General features: G+C 34.7%; 2 protein-coding genes and 1 long non-coding RNA gene across 6 annotated transcripts; 2 read left to right on the plus strand and 1 right to left on the minus strand.

The window, feature by feature from the left end:
- Positions 1-126: 126 nt before the first annotated feature.
- LOC125592357 lies at positions 127-3,371 on the plus strand. Of its 2 annotated transcripts, XM_048767355.1 has the most exons (6): positions 130-306; positions 405-671; positions 1,764-1,862; positions 2,000-2,211; positions 2,285-2,552; positions 2,862-3,371. In XM_048767355.1, exons 2-6 carry the CDS (start codon positions 420-422, stop codon positions 3,150-3,152), a joined length of 1,122 nt encoding a protein of 373 aa, XP_048623312.1. In that variant the 5' UTR covers positions 130-306; positions 405-419; the 3' UTR covers positions 3,153-3,371. The 2 variants fall into 2 exon arrangements, with proteins under 2 accessions (XP_048623313.1, XP_048623312.1); XM_048767356.1 differs by lacking the exon at positions 1,764-1,862 and having other exon boundaries at positions 127-306.
- A 4,000-nt stretch (positions 3,372-7,371) lies between these two features.
- Positions 7,372-13,830, plus strand: LOC106412672. Of its 3 annotated transcripts, none has more exons than XM_048767357.1 (17): positions 7,372-7,562; positions 7,989-8,305; positions 8,406-8,646; positions 8,803-9,068; positions 9,505-9,672; positions 9,777-9,916; positions 9,997-10,510; positions 10,627-10,721; positions 10,990-11,052; positions 11,132-11,220; positions 11,308-11,373; positions 11,464-12,090; positions 12,201-12,266; positions 12,397-12,467; positions 12,547-12,604; positions 12,705-12,960; positions 13,234-13,830. In XM_048767357.1, the coding sequence occupies exons 2-17, from the start codon at positions 8,031-8,033 to the stop codon at positions 13,680-13,682; spliced, it is 3,444 nt and encodes a 1,147-aa protein (XP_048623314.1). In that variant the 5' UTR covers positions 7,372-7,562; positions 7,989-8,030; the 3' UTR covers positions 13,683-13,830. The 3 variants fall into 3 exon arrangements, with proteins under 3 accessions (XP_048623314.1, XP_048623316.1, XP_048623315.1); XM_048767359.1 differs by having other exon boundaries at positions 13,240-13,830; XM_048767358.1 differs by having other exon boundaries at positions 8,406-8,640.
- LOC125592358 lies at positions 12,944-13,324 on the minus strand. Its single transcript, XR_007328251.1, has 2 exons — positions 13,212-13,324; positions 12,944-13,017 (listed from the first exon to the last, which is right to left on the minus strand). It is a non-coding gene; the product is annotated as an uncharacterized LOC125592358 (long non-coding RNA).
- Positions 13,831-16,913: the final 3,083 nt, after the last annotated feature.

Genomic DNA, 16,913 nt, shown 5'->3' on the forward strand with positions numbered 1-16,913 from the left:
TGTAATCCACTCCGTAAGATTCACGAGAACAAATATATGAAAGTTGCAAGAGGTTAGAGAGCAATTAACGCATGTCAACGTCACAATAATGCGTGGCTAGACTACCATGCCTCCTACTGTCTGCTGCGACAACAAGTGGGTTCCTATCTGACGGTGATTGCGTCTCTTTTCATTCTCATCACTCATCTCTTTATGTTACTCTTTTCGTAATAAACTCGTAATTTCAGAAAAAAAATAAGAGAGGAATCGATAGGACTCTGTAACTCTTCCCTTATATGAGATCTATAGTTTAACCTAAACCTAAAGGCATCATCCCTTCTCTCTTTCTCCTAATATTTCTAATTCATTAAGTTCAATCAAGTTCAAGATTATGCATTTTTAACTCAAGCCTCCTTTTATTTCAGGTTTATATATCAATAATGATGCTTTCAGTGATCGTTGCAATCCTTGTCTGCCTTGCAAGCTACATTTACCGATCATTGAAGCCTCCACCGCCGCGAGTCTGCGGCGTTCCTCACGGTCCTCTGATTACTTCGACGAGAATCAAGCTCAGTGATGGAAGATATCTTGCTTATAGAGAATCTGGCGTTGATAGAGCCAATGCTAATCACAAGATCATCGTTGTTCATGGATTTAACAACTCCAAAGACATGGAACTTCCCATCTCTAAGGTATGGTACGCTCTGATTTTTATTTATTTAGTTGGTTCCTCGTTTATGCAAAATCCTTTTGTTAAGGGTAAAAACTCATGTCGCTTATTAAGCTACTAGTTAATAACCCGCGCCTTACGCGGAATGTGATTATTACAATGTGATTATTAGTTTCGTTATTTTTTAATAAGAAGACATTAATCTGTTTAATCTGGATATCGATTCGATTTTAGGTTGTTTTTAATCTCCTAAAATATAATTATCATTTTAAATCAATATTTATTTGGTTTGTTCGGTTAAAATGTTTTATATTTTTGGTTTTTTTTCTAATGATAATTAAAAAATTACTATTATTTGTTTGTTTTCATGTTATGAACCTTAGATAGTCGTGATGTCGAACCAATGGTTTCATATTATAGTTTCTAAACAAATAATAGTTAAAAAAAGAAAAGAAAATTATTAAGACAAATAATTTTATTACAATTTGGTTGATAGTGAAAGAAGAATATTTTAACTTCCCAAAACATTAGATATTTTAGTTGTGGGAAATACTTAGTTATAAGGTGCTCACGTCAATGTGCACAACATGTATGTGTATGTAAAAGTATATAAAGATGGTTGATAAATATATAAAGATACTGTTAATTAATATTAAATGACATTTTTTTTCAAAATAATACATGAAAAATAAAATTTATGAATAATTTGTCTAGTTCTATTCGTAAACAGTAAAAATAACGTAAAGAAGAACCATGCATGTGATTTTTATATTAAAAAACGTAAAGTACATAGTGTAAACATATTTATGTAGAGTTTGACTGAGAAGCTATCTACATGTGACATATGTCAATTTTAGTGTCAACGCATTTATTACAATACTTCTACACATAACATGTGTCCAGTTTAGCGTGAACGTATTTATTATGATGCTTCTCTTTTAATATATAAGGGATACAAAATATTTTTTTATAAAACTTGGCAATGTTTTATTTCCTTTTTAATATGATTTATGGAGAAAAACATTATAGGTGTAAACGTAAAGATAGAAGATAATTCTCTGTTTGTCTTTGTTCTACAACGATGTTTTGTGTGAAAATGTTTACTCCCTTACAGTGTGAACTTTCTTTGGAAAAAATTCATTTACATGTAAGGGCATACCAAACGCAAATAAAAGCTAAAACTCGGGTTGCCTTTATTCGACAAAAATGTTTGGTGAGAACAATTATTAACATTTTATTTGTAAACTCAAATTCAAAGTTTATTTTTGAAAAATCCGTACCTCAATTGCAATGATCTTATTGAGCTCTTAGTTTTTCTGTTTAGTTTAGTTTTTTTTTTTTTGGTTGCAGGATCTTATTGAGGAACTAGGGATATATTTTCTGTTTTTCGATAGAGCAGGATATGGAGAAAGTGATCCACACCCTACACGTACGGTCAAAAGTGAAGCATATGACATTCAAGAACTCGCTGATAAACTCAACATCGGACCAAAGTTCTATGTTATAGGGTTATCAGTCGGTGCTTACTCGGTTTATAGCTGCCTCAAATATATTCCCCACAGGTAAAAGTTTGAAATCATTGTGTTACATACTTACACTTTCTATTTTAATTTCTTAATTGGTGATGCATCATAGATTAGCTGGAGCAGTCTTAGTGGTTCCATTTGTCAGCTATTGGTGGACTAAAGTGCCTCAGGACATCTTGAGTAAAGCGTTCAAGCTATTGCCCGAAGATGTCCGGTGGACGTTTAGAGTGGCTCATTATGTTCCTTGGCTCTTGTATTGGTGGTTGACTCAAAAATGGTTTTCGTCTTCGAGTATAATCTCTGGAAACAGTGCGTTACTGAGCGATACAGATTTGGTCATCATAAAGAAGATGTTGGAGAATCCGAGTCCTCACACGGTAAAAACCTAAAAAATGTTTTCCAATTTAGTGAAAATGAAAATCTAATTAAAAAAGGATTGCATGTGACCTATTTAATTTCAACTAATGTGGATCAAACTATAAATTGAACACATGGAAGACGTTGATACAAGAGCCTTGATCTCTCTTGAAACACATTGATCAAAGTAAATATTCTTTTAAAGTCAGTCGAAATTGGAAATAAGGTTTTTGGTCCATCGGTTTCCTTTGCGGTATTTTCATTTTCAATTTTCAAAGGTACCACAGTTTGACCCTGTATATTATTTTAATGATTTATTTGGACCCCAGGAAAAAGTCCGGCAACAGGGAGACCATGAATGTCTTCACCGAGACATGATTGCTGGATTCGCGACATGGGAGTTCGACCCAACTGAATTGGAAAACCCGTTTACTGAAGGTGTAGGTTCAGTACACATGTGGCAGGGTACTGAAGACAGAGTAGTTCCACGAGAAATTAATGAATATATATCAAAGAAGCTCCCATGGATTAAGTACCACGAAGTCCAAGGTTATGGTCATCTTCTAAGCGAGGAGGAGCAGAAATGTGAAGACATTATTAAGGCGCTTCTTGTGGAGTGATGATCATCTATCAACGGACACTAGTGCTGAAGGTGGCATTTAAACTTTTAGTAAAAAATAATTCCTTTGATAAGTAAGATGATCCAAGGCAATTGTATATTTAAGATTGTGACAAGTGAACTTTTGCAATTATATTTTGATTAGGATTTTAAAAAAGGAAAATTACTATTAAATAATATATATAATAAGATTTTAATAAAATTCGTTTTTGTTAGTATCTTAGTATATATACTTTTAATTATGAGATAGATTAACACTTGTCACAATCTTAAATATACAATTGCTTTTAATAAAATTTGTTTTTGTTAGTATCTTAGTATATATACTTTTAATTATGAAATAGATTAACACTTGTCACAATCTTAAATATACAATTGCCTTGGATCATGTTAATTAGTAATTTTACAAATGGTAAAATACTACAAGTACAATAAATTATTTAATAAAAGCATGAAGAAAAACTAACTTTAAAATAAATAATTTTACTTTTTTAAAAGCATAATTAAAAGAAAATTGTAAAAGTAGTCTTATTATTTTCTTATAAGTAAATAACTTTCCTTTTTAATAGATAATTGTATGTTAATAAATTATGACAAAAATAGCTACACATATTACACATCTATATTTAGGTTTAAGTTTTCACTTATTATTTTTACAAAACACAATGGTATTTATATGAAAAGTATTACCTGAGTTTTTTCTTTTAATTTCTTGATACAACTCAACTTTTTATTATCCTAATTACATCTTATGATGCTAGCATAACTTTTAATTTTGATGTTATTGTCGTACATGAATATATGTAAATATGATAAATATGTGTTTGTATGTATAAGACAAAATATATAAATAACTAAACATAATTTTTCTATTAAAAATAAAATAGTTGTATAAAAATCTAAAAGAAATAAAATAATTAATTTCCTTTTTAAAAGTCTAGATAAAATAAAAACGTAAAAGTAATCTTATTTTTCTTATAATTAACTAACTTTACTTTTTAATAATTTTTTGTTAAAAATTATAAACCAAAATTAACTTCAAATATTTCACCTGATATGATTGTAATATGTGTCAATTAAAAAATTAAATTGTGAATGTGTCAATAAAAACTTTCATAATGTGAAAATAACTTCTTCTTTTCCTAAAATCTTAAATAAAATAGATTTCTACAAGAAAATTCTTTTCTAATCTTAACCAATTAAGAATTTTTTTTTTTAAATCGTGACCAGAGAGAATTGTAGAATTTTATTTAATTGTAAGTTTTACTTCAAAAATTTAATGATAAACATGATAGTAACAATTATTCAATTAACAAGAAAAATTGTAAAAATATTAATGATATTGAAAAAACGAACTTTGATAATTGCGACTTATAAAAATAGTTAATATTAACTGGAAATAGTTATTTGATAGAAATTTATTTTTTAAAATCCTAGACAAAATATAATTGTAAAAGGTTATGTAATATTAATTTCCTTTTCTAAAATCCAACAAATCTGTAAAAGAATATTTGATAGTTTTTTTCTTTTTTTATAAAAACAAATCCTAAACAAAAGAAATTTGTATAATATTTTTAAGTCCTAACCAGAAGAGAATTGTAAAAATTTATTTGATAATATTTTAGGAGAATGTTTGATGATGAACATGATACTAAAAATTATTTAATTAACAAAAGAAATGTAAAATTAGTATTGATACGAATTGTAAAAATAAAAATTTTAAAATATTTATTAATAACTAAAAATAATTATTTGATATCAATATATATATTCTGTAATTCTAAAGAGAAGATAATTGTAATAGGTCATATGACTGTAATTTACCTTTTCTAAAATCGTAAACAAAATCGTAAAAGAGTATCTAATATTAATTTTTTGTTGTCAATAAAAAAGGAGATCTATAAAATAGAATGTTTTCCTTTTTAAAAAAAATTCTAGCAAAATAAAATTTTAAAAACTTATTTAATAAAACATTAAATTAATACATAAGAACATCTATAATGTTGTCATTGATTCGATTGGTGTATTTAACTTTCATTTCTTTTTACTTTTCATTTCTTATTTCAAATTGTGTTCAGTTTAAATGTTTATGTATATTATTTTCTCTAATCCTTATTTAAAGTTTATAACAACTCATCTATGCACCATGATTATAAAATACAAATATTAACTTAAACTTACTTGTGAAAACGGGTTTAATTATAAAATAAATTTCAAACAACATATGCAAAAAAACAATCATAATACTATAAAAAAATGATTTATTATTTTATAGTTTTTATTAAACTAAAACATCAAACAAACCCGTTGCGTTAAAAAAGGAGATCTATAAAATAGAATGTTTTCCTTTTTTAAAACAATTCTAGCAAAATAAAATTTTAAAAACTTATTTAATCCCCTATATATTATTTGTGAAACATTACAACTTCTTTTTGTAGCCACATGTCATCACTAAGATGATTCTTAGAATTACTAGAGAAATAGGTTGGTCCATCTAATTATATAATAAACTTTTTATTAAACTAACCATAAATTCATTATTAATGTCAATTATTATTTCCTTAAATAAAGATTATGGAATTGTCTAATGTGGGTAAAGTATATATGACAATTAATGATTTTGAATAAAAAAGATCTGATAAAAAAAATGTATCTTCTATCAAATTTGTTTAATTTAAAACTATTAAAATAACTTAAAAAAAACAAAATAACCATATTATAAAAATTTAGATTTTTCTGTATATTTTATATTTTAAATTTTTAAAAATGACTATAAATTACTAAAATTGTTAAAAGTCTCACATTCAAATTTTGCGATCCATGGTTTAAAATTTTTGTTATGACAAAATACAAATGATTACAAAATCATATAAGTAAAAGTCTAATTTAATTAATCATTAAGATTTAAAATATATATGTATATATATATCATTCTAAATTAAACTATAAACCATATTGAATAAATAAATATTTTAGTTTCAAAATTTACTTTGAATAATTTTTTTGATAAAAGTTTTGAACTAACATTGATAAATTTTTTTAAATTATCAATTACTAAAATTATTAGTCCCACAATAAAAATTTTGTTATCAGTAATTTAAAGTTTTTGCTATTAAAGATACACATGATAAAAAAAAACATATGTATGTTAATATCATTTAAATTTAATTACATATCCTATCAAATTTTAAAAAAAAATTGTTTGTATTAATAAAATTGATTTATACGTTCACACCAATTTTATTATATATGTAATAGTTACTGACTTTTAATTATTTAATATATATTTATTATTTCATAATATGTAAGAACATATAATACATAAAATAATTTATATATATAATTTTTATCCCGCGCAAGGTGCGGGTCTTAATCTAGTAAAACATTAAATTAGTACATAAGAACATCTATAATGTTGTCATTGATTCGATTGGTGTATTTAACTTTCATTTATTTTTACTTTTCATTTCTTATTTGAGATTGTGTTCAGTTTAAATGTTTATGTATATTATTTTCTCTAATCTTTATTTAAAGTTTATAACAACTCATCTATGCACCATGATTATAAAATACAAATATTAACTTAAACTTACGTGTGAAAACGGGTTTAATTATAAAATAAATCTCAAACAACCTATGCAAAAAAACAATCATAATACTATAATAAAATAATTTATTATTTTATAGTTTTTATTAAACTAAAACATCGAACAAATCCGTTGCAACGCAACTAGCTCATTATCTTGTAAAGTTATAAACTTAGGGTTATAAGTTTGTTTCGACAGGAGAAGGTTACGTTATGGAATAAGGTTACTTCAAGTTCTGTTGTTTTATTTTCTGTCTCGTGTAATAAGTTGGAAACAACAATGTGAAAATCAAAATGGTATAATACTAACATTTAAAAAAAAAAAAGTTACGTTATGGTCCTTTGGTTGACGAACGTGTATACCAGTGGCGGAGGTAGAGTTACTAACCGGATTTTACCAATCATAACATACGTGAAGGTAAAACTAAATCAAACTAACAAAACCTTGTTGAAACAAACTAGCTAGGTTCTATAAAAATAAAGTAAACTGGACTAATAAATCTAAGAAATCTCAATTTTCTAGCTCCATAAAAATATATCAGAAACTATATAAGAGCCTAAACATTCTAAATTAAATCGAACCGGAACATAAACCGAAATACAAACCGGTCAAAGCTAGTGACATCATCTACAAAAAGCACACGGTATCTGTAAAAATAAATTAATGTCAATGGACGTAGAAAGATCGTCCAAACAGAAGCGATTTTCCTTTTCGCCTCTCTGATCTAATACCCACCCACAAAAGGCTTGACTTCGTGCGAAGATACTCACAAGCTTTGCTCCTGTCCTCATCACGCTTCGATTTCTCGGAGTCTCGCAGCTCAGGTCCGTGATTTGCTTCTTCTCCGTGATTCTAGGGTTTTTCCAATTTCCCGCCGCGGCGGTGGGTAAATTTTAGGGTTTTCTTGTTAAACTTCTCGATTCATGGTTTGGGATTAGATGCGAAGGTGGAACTGTTCGAAAACTTGTAATCAATTCTCGAGATTAGGGATTTTAAAAGTTCTACAGCTGTTTGTGTGTGTTGTGAAGTGATTTCGCTACTAAAAAAACTTCAATGTTGCTATTTTTTCTCCTGACATTTGCTCGCGTTGTGTATTTGGTTCAAAATTGGCGTTGCTGGGTTCTGTGATGCGTAAGAGTGATAATACGGATACCTGAATTGTGCTAGTTGATGGAAAGTTTGCAGTTTTTGGGGCTAATATAGAAATGACGTAACTTTCTGATTGTGTGTCATGGGCTCTCTGGTTGCAGGTTTTAGTGGCTTTTAGAGTGAAGCAGGTAGACGAAGACATCATGCTAGGTTCTGGTAGCAATTTGAGCAGGGGAACGATTGGATTGTCATCTGATGCTCCGAATTTGTCGCAAGTCTTAACATTGGAGCCGATTAGATTAGGCAATCCAAGCTATACTCGTTCAGGAGAGCTTAGAAGGGTCCTCGGCGTCCCTAGCAGGGCCTCATCAGAAGATAATTCTTTTGGAATGTCTCATCCGAAACCTTCTCCTCCTGGAGCAACGGAGGAGCTCAAGCACTTCAAAGAAAGTGTGCAAGATACTTCCAGAGAGGCTGGGTATGGATCTTGGTTCTCTTCGTGATTTTCATTAGTAGAGGAGTCGTTGCTTAATTATTATATTTTGTTGAGCTTTACTAAAGCCTGAGGTTCCTTGTAGGGATCTAGCAAAGAAACTAAGTGAATCCATATTTAAGTTGGACAAATATGCGGAGACATTAAGTTCAAAGAAACGACGGCGAAATGATACACCCCCTGGTGAGAGAATGGACGCAGCTAACTTTGACAAGGTCAGAAACCAGGTTCCGAGAACGCTAGACAGTATGGCTCAAAGACCCGAGGAAAGAAAAAAGATGCTTGGATTGAACAAGCGTGCTCGTACCACTGTTGGAGATGTGCGGGTTTGTATCTCAATCTCACTTTTTAGATTAATATGATGCTTATAAATGTTGAGGAAATCGTTTATTTTTCTTTGCATTCATCTATCACTCCATGTTACACGACTTTTTGAATTCCTTAAAAAAAGGCATGTTCAATTAGTGTGTTATTGCTGTCAGGCGGATGGTAGAGTTTCTACTCTTGCAAGGCAGCAGGTTATAGAAAGGGGATCTGATTCACCTCCAAGTGTTTCTGGAGAAACAGTGCGAATGGAGGAGAAGATACGCAGATTGCCTGTTGGTGGTGAAGGATGGGAAGCAAGAATGAAAAGAAAACGGTCTGTTGCAACTCTAGGCAACAGAGTTATGAATCCTGATCAACGTGTCATGCAGCCAAAGCCGACAGTTGACTCTAAGTTGCGTTCTTGTGACACCCAAAACTTAAGGTGTGCTTTGAAGATATAAGATTTGTAAAACTGGTAGTTACCCCTGTTGGTTAGTTAACTGAATCTAGACATAGCGCTGAACACCGTTTGAGGATTTCCTAGTCCGAGGAGCTTAAGTGGGTCTAAAAGAGAGGTTTTATGATGTGATAGTGGGAAATCCTACTCTGCTACTCAATTGACTTATGATATTTTACATGTTTATATTAACCTTGAGCTAAGTTATTGCCAAGATTTTTCAAGTTGTTCACTTAAACAAGACTTCATCTTGAATTTGTTATGGTAGATCTTACTTTATCAAATTGATTTTACTATGTTGGATACCGTTCAATTTTTTTTTTTTTTGCAACATACTGTTGTGTATATAGTTTTCCGGTTTGATCCCTCATGTGTAATCTTTCACTCTCAAAGAAAACATAATGTTGTCCATTTGTTACAGATTGAAATCTTCCGCCGGGGTCAGTGGGATTAACAGAACTGAGTCTTCATTTGAGCCAGACAGTCCAGGTATGGGTGCATTATCCAGGAATGAGTTGGAAACTGCTTCACTTGCAAGGGACCGGTCAGTACTTGCTGAGCAGAGGCTTATGGCTAAGGGAAACAATAAGTAAGCAGATACCTCAAGTTTTTTGTTTTAGCTTTTGCTTTGATATAACATCAAATTGTTTGCGACTGATCTTGACTGATAAATGCATTATTGTGCTTATCCAGAAGAAACTTACAAGATGATAGCCCCACAAATATCTCTACTGCAATATTGAAAGGAAAGGTTTCTAGGGCTCCAAGAACAGCAGCCGTTATAGGTGTTGATTCTTCATCCATAGTCGAGTCTCCATCTGGAGTAGTACAAGGTTTGAGGCAATCTAAGTGTTGACTAAATACACTATCTGTTACGTTTATGAGAACAATCTAAAGCTTCGATTGCCCGCAGGTTCATCTGCACATGGAATGGCTCAGTGGGGTGGCCAGAGACTTAAGAATTCTCGAACCAGAAGAACGAATGTAGTTTCGCCTGTTATCAGACATGCTGAAACCAAGTTCTCAGCTCAAGGTTTTGCAACATCTGATTTCAGTCCTAAAGCATCCCCTGGAACCACCGGGTCACTCTCAGTTGTTGATAGTAGCCCTTTAAAAGTGAAAAGGGAGCTGAAGAATGCTTCATCACCATATGGGTTATCCGAAAGTGAGGACTCCGGTGCTGGTGACAACAAAACAAGGGAGCGTGCTCTTGCTAGTGGTGACTTGTTCACAACTCCTAAAACAGGGTCACCATTATTACCTGTAAGGAAAAATAAGTTTCAAACTAGTCATAAAGGAGGTGGTGCATGGAAGCAAGGAAAGAATGAAACTGTTTATGGCTTTCACCCTGGGATGGTTAAATCCGAGAATCTATCAGTAGAGAAGCCTCTGCACAATGTCAAGATCGCGTCAGATAAGAATCGAAGGTGATTTACGGCTAACTTAGTTCTTTATTTGTTTCGTATACCTTATAACTATTTCTATTATCTATAAAGCTTGAAATACGAGAGACCAATTGTTCTACCTCTCTCTTTCTGGACAGCAAATATGGGCGTCCACCAGCGAAAAAGGTTAAAGATCGTAAACCTTCTACTCGTCTTGCCTCAAATTCGAATTCCACTCCTTCAAATATTACAGGTATTTATTTTCTTTTGGCATTTCAAGTTTCAGTCTTTTCCATATTCACGGTTTAGTATTGTATCATCGAACTATTTTCTGGGAAGTGCTACATACAGTAGTATATTCTGAACAGGATTTACCCTGAAATTTGAGGTTTGGTAAATATTAGCTCTTGCGCAGTTGTTTTCATTTGTACAAAGGGAAATCCCCAAAGAGCACCTCATATTTACGTTGGAGTCACTAGTTAGTTCCTGAGCATAAATATAGTGGATTTTTGGTTATTCAGGTGAATCAGATGATGATCGTGAGGATATTTTTGCAGCAGCTAATTCAGCACGGAAGGCAGCGAGTACTCATACTTCCATATGTCTTGTCTTTCAAGTTTTATTGCCATTAATTTCCTTCTAACTCCAAATATCTTTTTGTAGATCTTGCTTGTTCTGGCAAGTTTTGGAAGAAGATGGACCACATCTTTGCTGCCATCAATACAGATGACATGCAAAACATAAAGGATCAGGTAATAATCAACATACCATAAAATATGATATATGTGACTTAGTGTGCCAACCCAATCTCTCGTTAACTTGTGGCTGTAAATATACAGCTTAATTTTGCGGAAGAACTCGATGAATCTCTGTCAGAGGCAATCTTAGATGGCTATAACATCATGGTAAGTTGCATTGTAAACCTATGCAGCAATGTCTAGTTTTATATTCTTTTTATCTGAATGTTGCATGAATGAATGAGACTCCTGTCTCAGGGTATCAAGTTGCCGAAAACACCGCATCGCATTTGTGAGGGAATTGTTGACTATTCAGGTCCAGCGTCATCATGTAAATCTGATCTTTCATTTGAGAGATTGGACATGAGAAAGTTGAATGAGAGTACTCCGCTGTATAAGAGGGTACTTTCTGCCTTAATTGAGGAAGACGATGGAGAAGAAGTTGTACAATTCAATGGAGGGAAGAATCTGTCCCTTCATTACGCTAGTGATGATTCTCACAGTGGTTCGTGTACCTTTATTGACACCGAGTTCAGAGAGAGAGACAGAATGGAATTTGAAGTAGAGTCAAGCGGGGATTTTCAGACCCCGAAGAGTTGTTTGTTTGACCGATTTTCCAGTGAGAGGAGTGGTGTGTCTAACCCTTTCAGAAATGGTGGCATGTCTGTATCTGCGCATAGCAATGAACAGTGGTTGGATGATGATCTTTCTCATTCGGATGGGCCACTCGGTGGTGAGACATTTTCGAATGGCCTGGGTCAATTGCAAGCTAGGGAAGTGAACATTCCCAACTTCCCAGTATCTGACACCCAGTATCAGCTTATGTCTTTGGACGAGCGACTTCTTCTGGAATTACAGAGCATTGGCGTGTTTCCTGAGGCAATGGTAGGTTTTTTCCACTCAGTTAATCTGTCATGAACTTGAGCTAAAGGGGAAAAAAAAACGTATTACTCTTAAAAACTTCTTCACTTATTTTTATTTTTATTTATTCGCAGCCTGATCTGGCCGAAGAAACTATGAGCACAGATGTTATGGAGTTGAAGGAAAGCATTTATCAGCAGGTAAACGAAAAATATAATTCACGCTTTATATATATGTCACTAGGAAGAGTTATTTTTTTTTGTTTCCCATTGAAAAATTTTCTTTGACGCGTAGTAACCTTTCTCACATTCTATCATTGACCAATCATAGATCCGAAACAAGAAGGAAAAGCTCGAGAAGCTAAATATTACCATCCAGAAGGGGAAAGATGATGAGAAAAGGTTGGCTTTTGGCTTTTTACGATTTATTATTTTTCAAGTTAAACTGTTATATTTGCTAAGATTTCATGTTTACATGCAGGAAAATTGAGCATCTTGCTATGGACCACCTTGTGGAAACAGCACACAAGAAAAGAATGGTAATAAACTAGTTGATGCTTACATTTTATCATAATCTACTTGGATCAATGGTTGTGGGATAAGATATATATGAGGTTATGGATGTTACTCTGAAAACAGGCATCCCGTGGAAATAAAGCATATAAAGTCCACAAGGTGACAAGACAAGCGGCCCTGGCGTTCACCCGGCGGACACTTGCCAGGTGTCAGAAGTTTGATGAGACTGGTCTCAGCTGTTTTGCCGATCCTGCACTTCGAGACATCCTGTTTTCATCTCCCAGCAACGATGCAAAATCATCAGAAAATGGCGGCTCTGGAACAGCCAGTAACACGCTCAATGAACCTTCTAATCACCAGGCTGAGGCCAAGGGTTCAGGTACGCAAAACCTGAACTATTTTGTTTACAAAGTTGATCTTTACAAAATAGCATCTTCTGCATGTATGAAAACATGGTAAGATTATCTTTAGAATAATGTGAAAGCATGTATTAGAGCATCATTCTGCCTTCTTCTTCTTCTCTTCACCAACTCCATAAACGTATTTATTAGATAGTTGCTGATGGTCAAGTCTCTTTGATGAAACGGACAGGCAGTGGCTACACTTTAAACCTTTTTGTCAGATGATTACCTGAGCTAATTGGGTTTTGTAGGTGCAGTGTCTAGTACGAAGAGGAGAGAAGCACTGATAGACGATGTTATCGGATGCGCTTCATCCAAAGTGACAACGAGTATAGATAGCGCGGTTCTTAATGCAGGAGGTGCTGCTAGAGGTAAGAGAAGCGAGAGAGAAGACAGTTTCAGGAACAAGAACAAACCGAAACCCAAAGAAAAGAATAATAACGAAAACCAAACAAGATCAACGACAACAACTCACCCGACAGGTCCAGCAGGCAGAGGCACCTCGAACCGAGGAGGGACCTCTGGAGATGGTGCAGTAGATGAAGAAGCTCCTATAGATTTCTCGAAGCTAGCGTTCCATGATCTAGAGGAGATAGGTGAGCAGGCAGATATTGGAAACTGGTTTGAGGGTCTACAAGATATTGATACAGCAGGGCTTGATGAGGTTCCCATGGATGACCTATCTTTTATGTTTGGGTAAAGGAGGAAAATTATATATGACAGAGAGGAATTGGGTCTGACCCACCACAAGTATTATTAATTTCTAAGTTGTATATAAAGAGATTTGTCTGCCTTGAAGTGGCGTGTATTGAACTATGATTTAATATATTAAAATATGTTATTTTCCATTTCAAAAGTGTTTCGTTGGAACAACATTTGATTAAAAAAGCTTACGCTTCGTTGTAATGTGATGTGTGCAGTGACTAACTTCTTGAAGATTTGCCTTAGGTCTGGGCATTTGAATATTCAGTGCAGTTCCGGATAAGAACTGTCGGTTTTGGGTCTATTAGGCAAAATATATTCGGTTTGGATCGGTTCAGTTTAGTTTCAAAACTGTTTTACATAGTAATCCAGCTGTGGTCTTGGTGCTCATTTGGCTTTGATGTACATCATCGTGTGTTAAAATACGAATCAATACTATTCAAACAAATGTGAGTTTATCCGTTAGGATTCGGCTAATATTAACATCAGGTTTTAATATGTTTTGTACTATTTTATAAAACCTATTTTGGTATTTTTTACCTTTCAAACCGGATACGGATCATATTTTTTGGTTTATGTTTGGTTCGGAATTTGGATTAATACTTTAATAAAATAAAATTGCGATTATATAAATTTTTCATAGATTTTTTTGTGCTTTGAAAGCACAGATCAAATTTAGCGTCGATATCTTCAAATTCATTAGTAAATATGGAAAAGTCGTATTACGTATTAATGTATTACTATCATTGTCGTGTCATATTTTAAATTCAAACATGCATGGTATATATTAAGTTCTTGATAAGACAACAGATGCAACATTGTCAATTTGTTATTATTACAATTTACAACCACCACTACCACCCATTGCCACTTTCCTATCAATATATCATGCGAATTGGATTGGTAGTGGTAGAAATGTTTATGGTTATAATGATTGATGTGTTTTTTTTTCTTTTCTGAGCAACCAAATTTCATTTAAATTAAATGGATTAGGTTTTAGAAAAGTTCATATTACAAAGAGTAGCTTTTGCCAAAAGGTCTGCTGGCCCATTAAACTCTCTTGAGATAAAGGAGAAGACGCAGAAAGAAAATGTAGATGATAGAGTTTCGAAATCCGAGAGAACTGCGTGGAGGATCTTCGGTTTTGCGATCGAAGTGATGGCTCGAACGAGCACAAGAGAGTCTGATCGGAGCCAGTTTTGAGTGTAGCCAAGTTGGATGGTGTGTTGAAGAGCAGATCGGATCGCTAGGGCTTCAGCCAGGAGAGCCGATTGCACATGAGTCTGGTGTTGTGACCCCTGGAGAGTTGGGGATCCTGGAGGTGTAAAGATCCATCCAAGTCCCGTCGATTCAGAGGCCTGATTCCAAGCTGCATCACTATTACAGAGGATTGTTCCTTGCGGTACAGTTGGTGTCAGCGCGAAAGCTATTCCCTTTTGTATGGTTCTCGGAGGATCGGAGGTAAATTGGGCTCGCTTCCATTCTTGTGCATCTGCCATTGCTCGCGACACTACCGCTAAGGGTGATTGGTGTCTCGATTCGAACACTAGTTGATTGCGTGTTGTCCAAAGAGCCCACATGATCCAGAAGAGGACATTCGTAGAGACGCCTGTTGGAGGAAGACAGATCCTTCAGTAGACTATCGTTTTGACAAAACTTGCCCATCAATACTCTAGATAGTAGACAGTTAGGATTGTTGAGCATTCTCCAGGGTATTTTAGCTAGCAAGGCTGTGTTGAAACGTTAGATATCTTTAAACCCGAGACCTCCCATACACTTAGGGTTAGTTAGTTTTTCCCAAGAAACCCAACACATCTTCCTCTTTCCATCATTTGAGTCCCACCAGAAACGAGTCAATGCTGATTGTATTTTCTTGCATATACTAACTGGTAGTTGAAAAGATGACATAGGAAAGGTTGCTATTTGTAATACCCCGTCTTAAAAAAAAAAAAAGTTCATCAAAACGGGAGCGGAAGAATATTCAGGATTGATCGCGGGACGAAAATTCACCAGAAGGGCCGAAATCGCGCAAATCGACCGAGAAGCTCGAGGTGGCTTGATCTAAGGGATCAGGACGTGGTCTCAACCATTAAACCTGCTGAGTGTCAACACAAGAAGGAGTTGTAGACGTGCATGAAGCTGTTCCATGCAGCTCGACACACAGAAGCACGTGGTGTCGCAGTACCTGCGACCTGCGCATGCGAACCGACATGCAGAGGCCCGTGTGTCGCGATGCATGAACACTAGACATGATGAAGGGCAAGTGGACGTGGAGGTGTCTTCTGGCATGGCCAGGAGGCATGCAACAGGGCATGTGGACACCCATGTGTCGCCATACATGCGACCGGAAGCATGCGAGACGACACACATGCGATCGGGTGGCATGTTCTTATTGGCCGGCAACTTCTATATATACCCAGCCACCCTTCACCAGTTTTACTCATCTTATTCCATAGAAACCAAAGCAAAACATAGCTAGAGAGAGAGAGAGAAAAAGAAGTGAGGTGCTTTAGAAGTATAGACATTTCCAAAGACCGATAAACTGCTGGGAAATTCTGAAAGACTGTCCAGAAGTGAAAGAAGTATTTTCAGAGTTCTGATCAGTCCAGACCAGTCCACTCAAGACATCGACGTTGGGTTTTGGGATTTAACATCACGGTACCAAGATGAAGGTTTGGAGGGGAGAAAAAGGGTTTGGTCAACATTCGGAATCAAAGAGTCGAGCCACATCGCTTAATCACTGTGAGTCACGGTTAATTGTTTGTTAACGTGTTTTTAAAGCAGGTTCCTGACATCGGAGACGGTTTCCGAGCTAGGATAGCCGGACCGGTCTAGGTGTCAGTTTGTGGATCCGAGGCTTGAGACGATGTCTGGGCTAAGTGGATAGCAAGACTAGTCTAAGCACCCGGATTATTGTGATTGTGTGATTATTATATGTTGTTATAGTGTGTACCTCGTGTTGGTACTGTTGTGTGAGAACCTCGTGGTGGTTCTAGTAGTAGTTTGCAGGTCATTGCTTCCCCAAATGGTACCACTAAGCCGGTCGTGGTCCGAAAAGTGGTGGGCTCGGTTGAACTTGGCTTGATCACCAAGGCCGAGTGTCACACGTGAATGTGACAGCCCCCGGCGAGTCCGATATAGGACCGGGGCACGGCGATTCCGATTGAGGACCGTGACCGGGCGATTCCCAAGCATCTACATCTGTGTAGTGTAATAGTGAAGGGATTGC

This window comes from Brassica napus, chromosome C9, assembly GCF_020379485.1.
Source record: "Brassica napus cultivar Da-Ae chromosome C9, Da-Ae, whole genome shotgun sequence".
NCBI lineage: Eukaryota > Viridiplantae > Streptophyta > Magnoliopsida > Brassicales > Brassicaceae > Brassica > Brassica napus.

What these genes read in the sequence shown, in the direction of transcription:
- LOC125592357 (XM_048767355.1), top strand. Translation starts at nt 420, where the DNA reads ATGATGCTTTCAGTGATCGTTGCAATCCTTGTCTGCCTTGCAAGCTAC. An exon ending in TTATTCGACAAAAATGTTTG is followed by an intron (nt 1,863 to 1,999) that starts GTGAGAACAATT and finishes TTTTGGTTGCAG; the next exon opens with GATCTTATTGAGGAACTAGG. An exon ending in CTCAAATATATTCCCCACAG is followed by an intron (nt 2,212 to 2,284) that starts GTAAAAGTTTGA and finishes GATGCATCATAG; the next exon opens with ATTAGCTGGAGCAGTCTTAG.
- LOC106412672 (XM_048767357.1), top strand. Translation starts at nt 8,031, where the DNA reads ATGCTAGGTTCTGGTAGCAATTTGAGCAGGGGAACGATTGGATTGTCA. An exon ending in GATACTTCCAGAGAGGCTGG is followed by an intron (nt 8,306 to 8,405) that starts GTATGGATCTTG and finishes GGTTCCTTGTAG; the next exon opens with GGATCTAGCAAAGAAACTAA. An exon ending in AGGAAAGCATTTATCAGCAG is followed by an intron (nt 12,267 to 12,396) that starts GTAAACGAAAAA and finishes GACCAATCATAG; the next exon opens with ATCCGAAACAAGAAGGAAAA.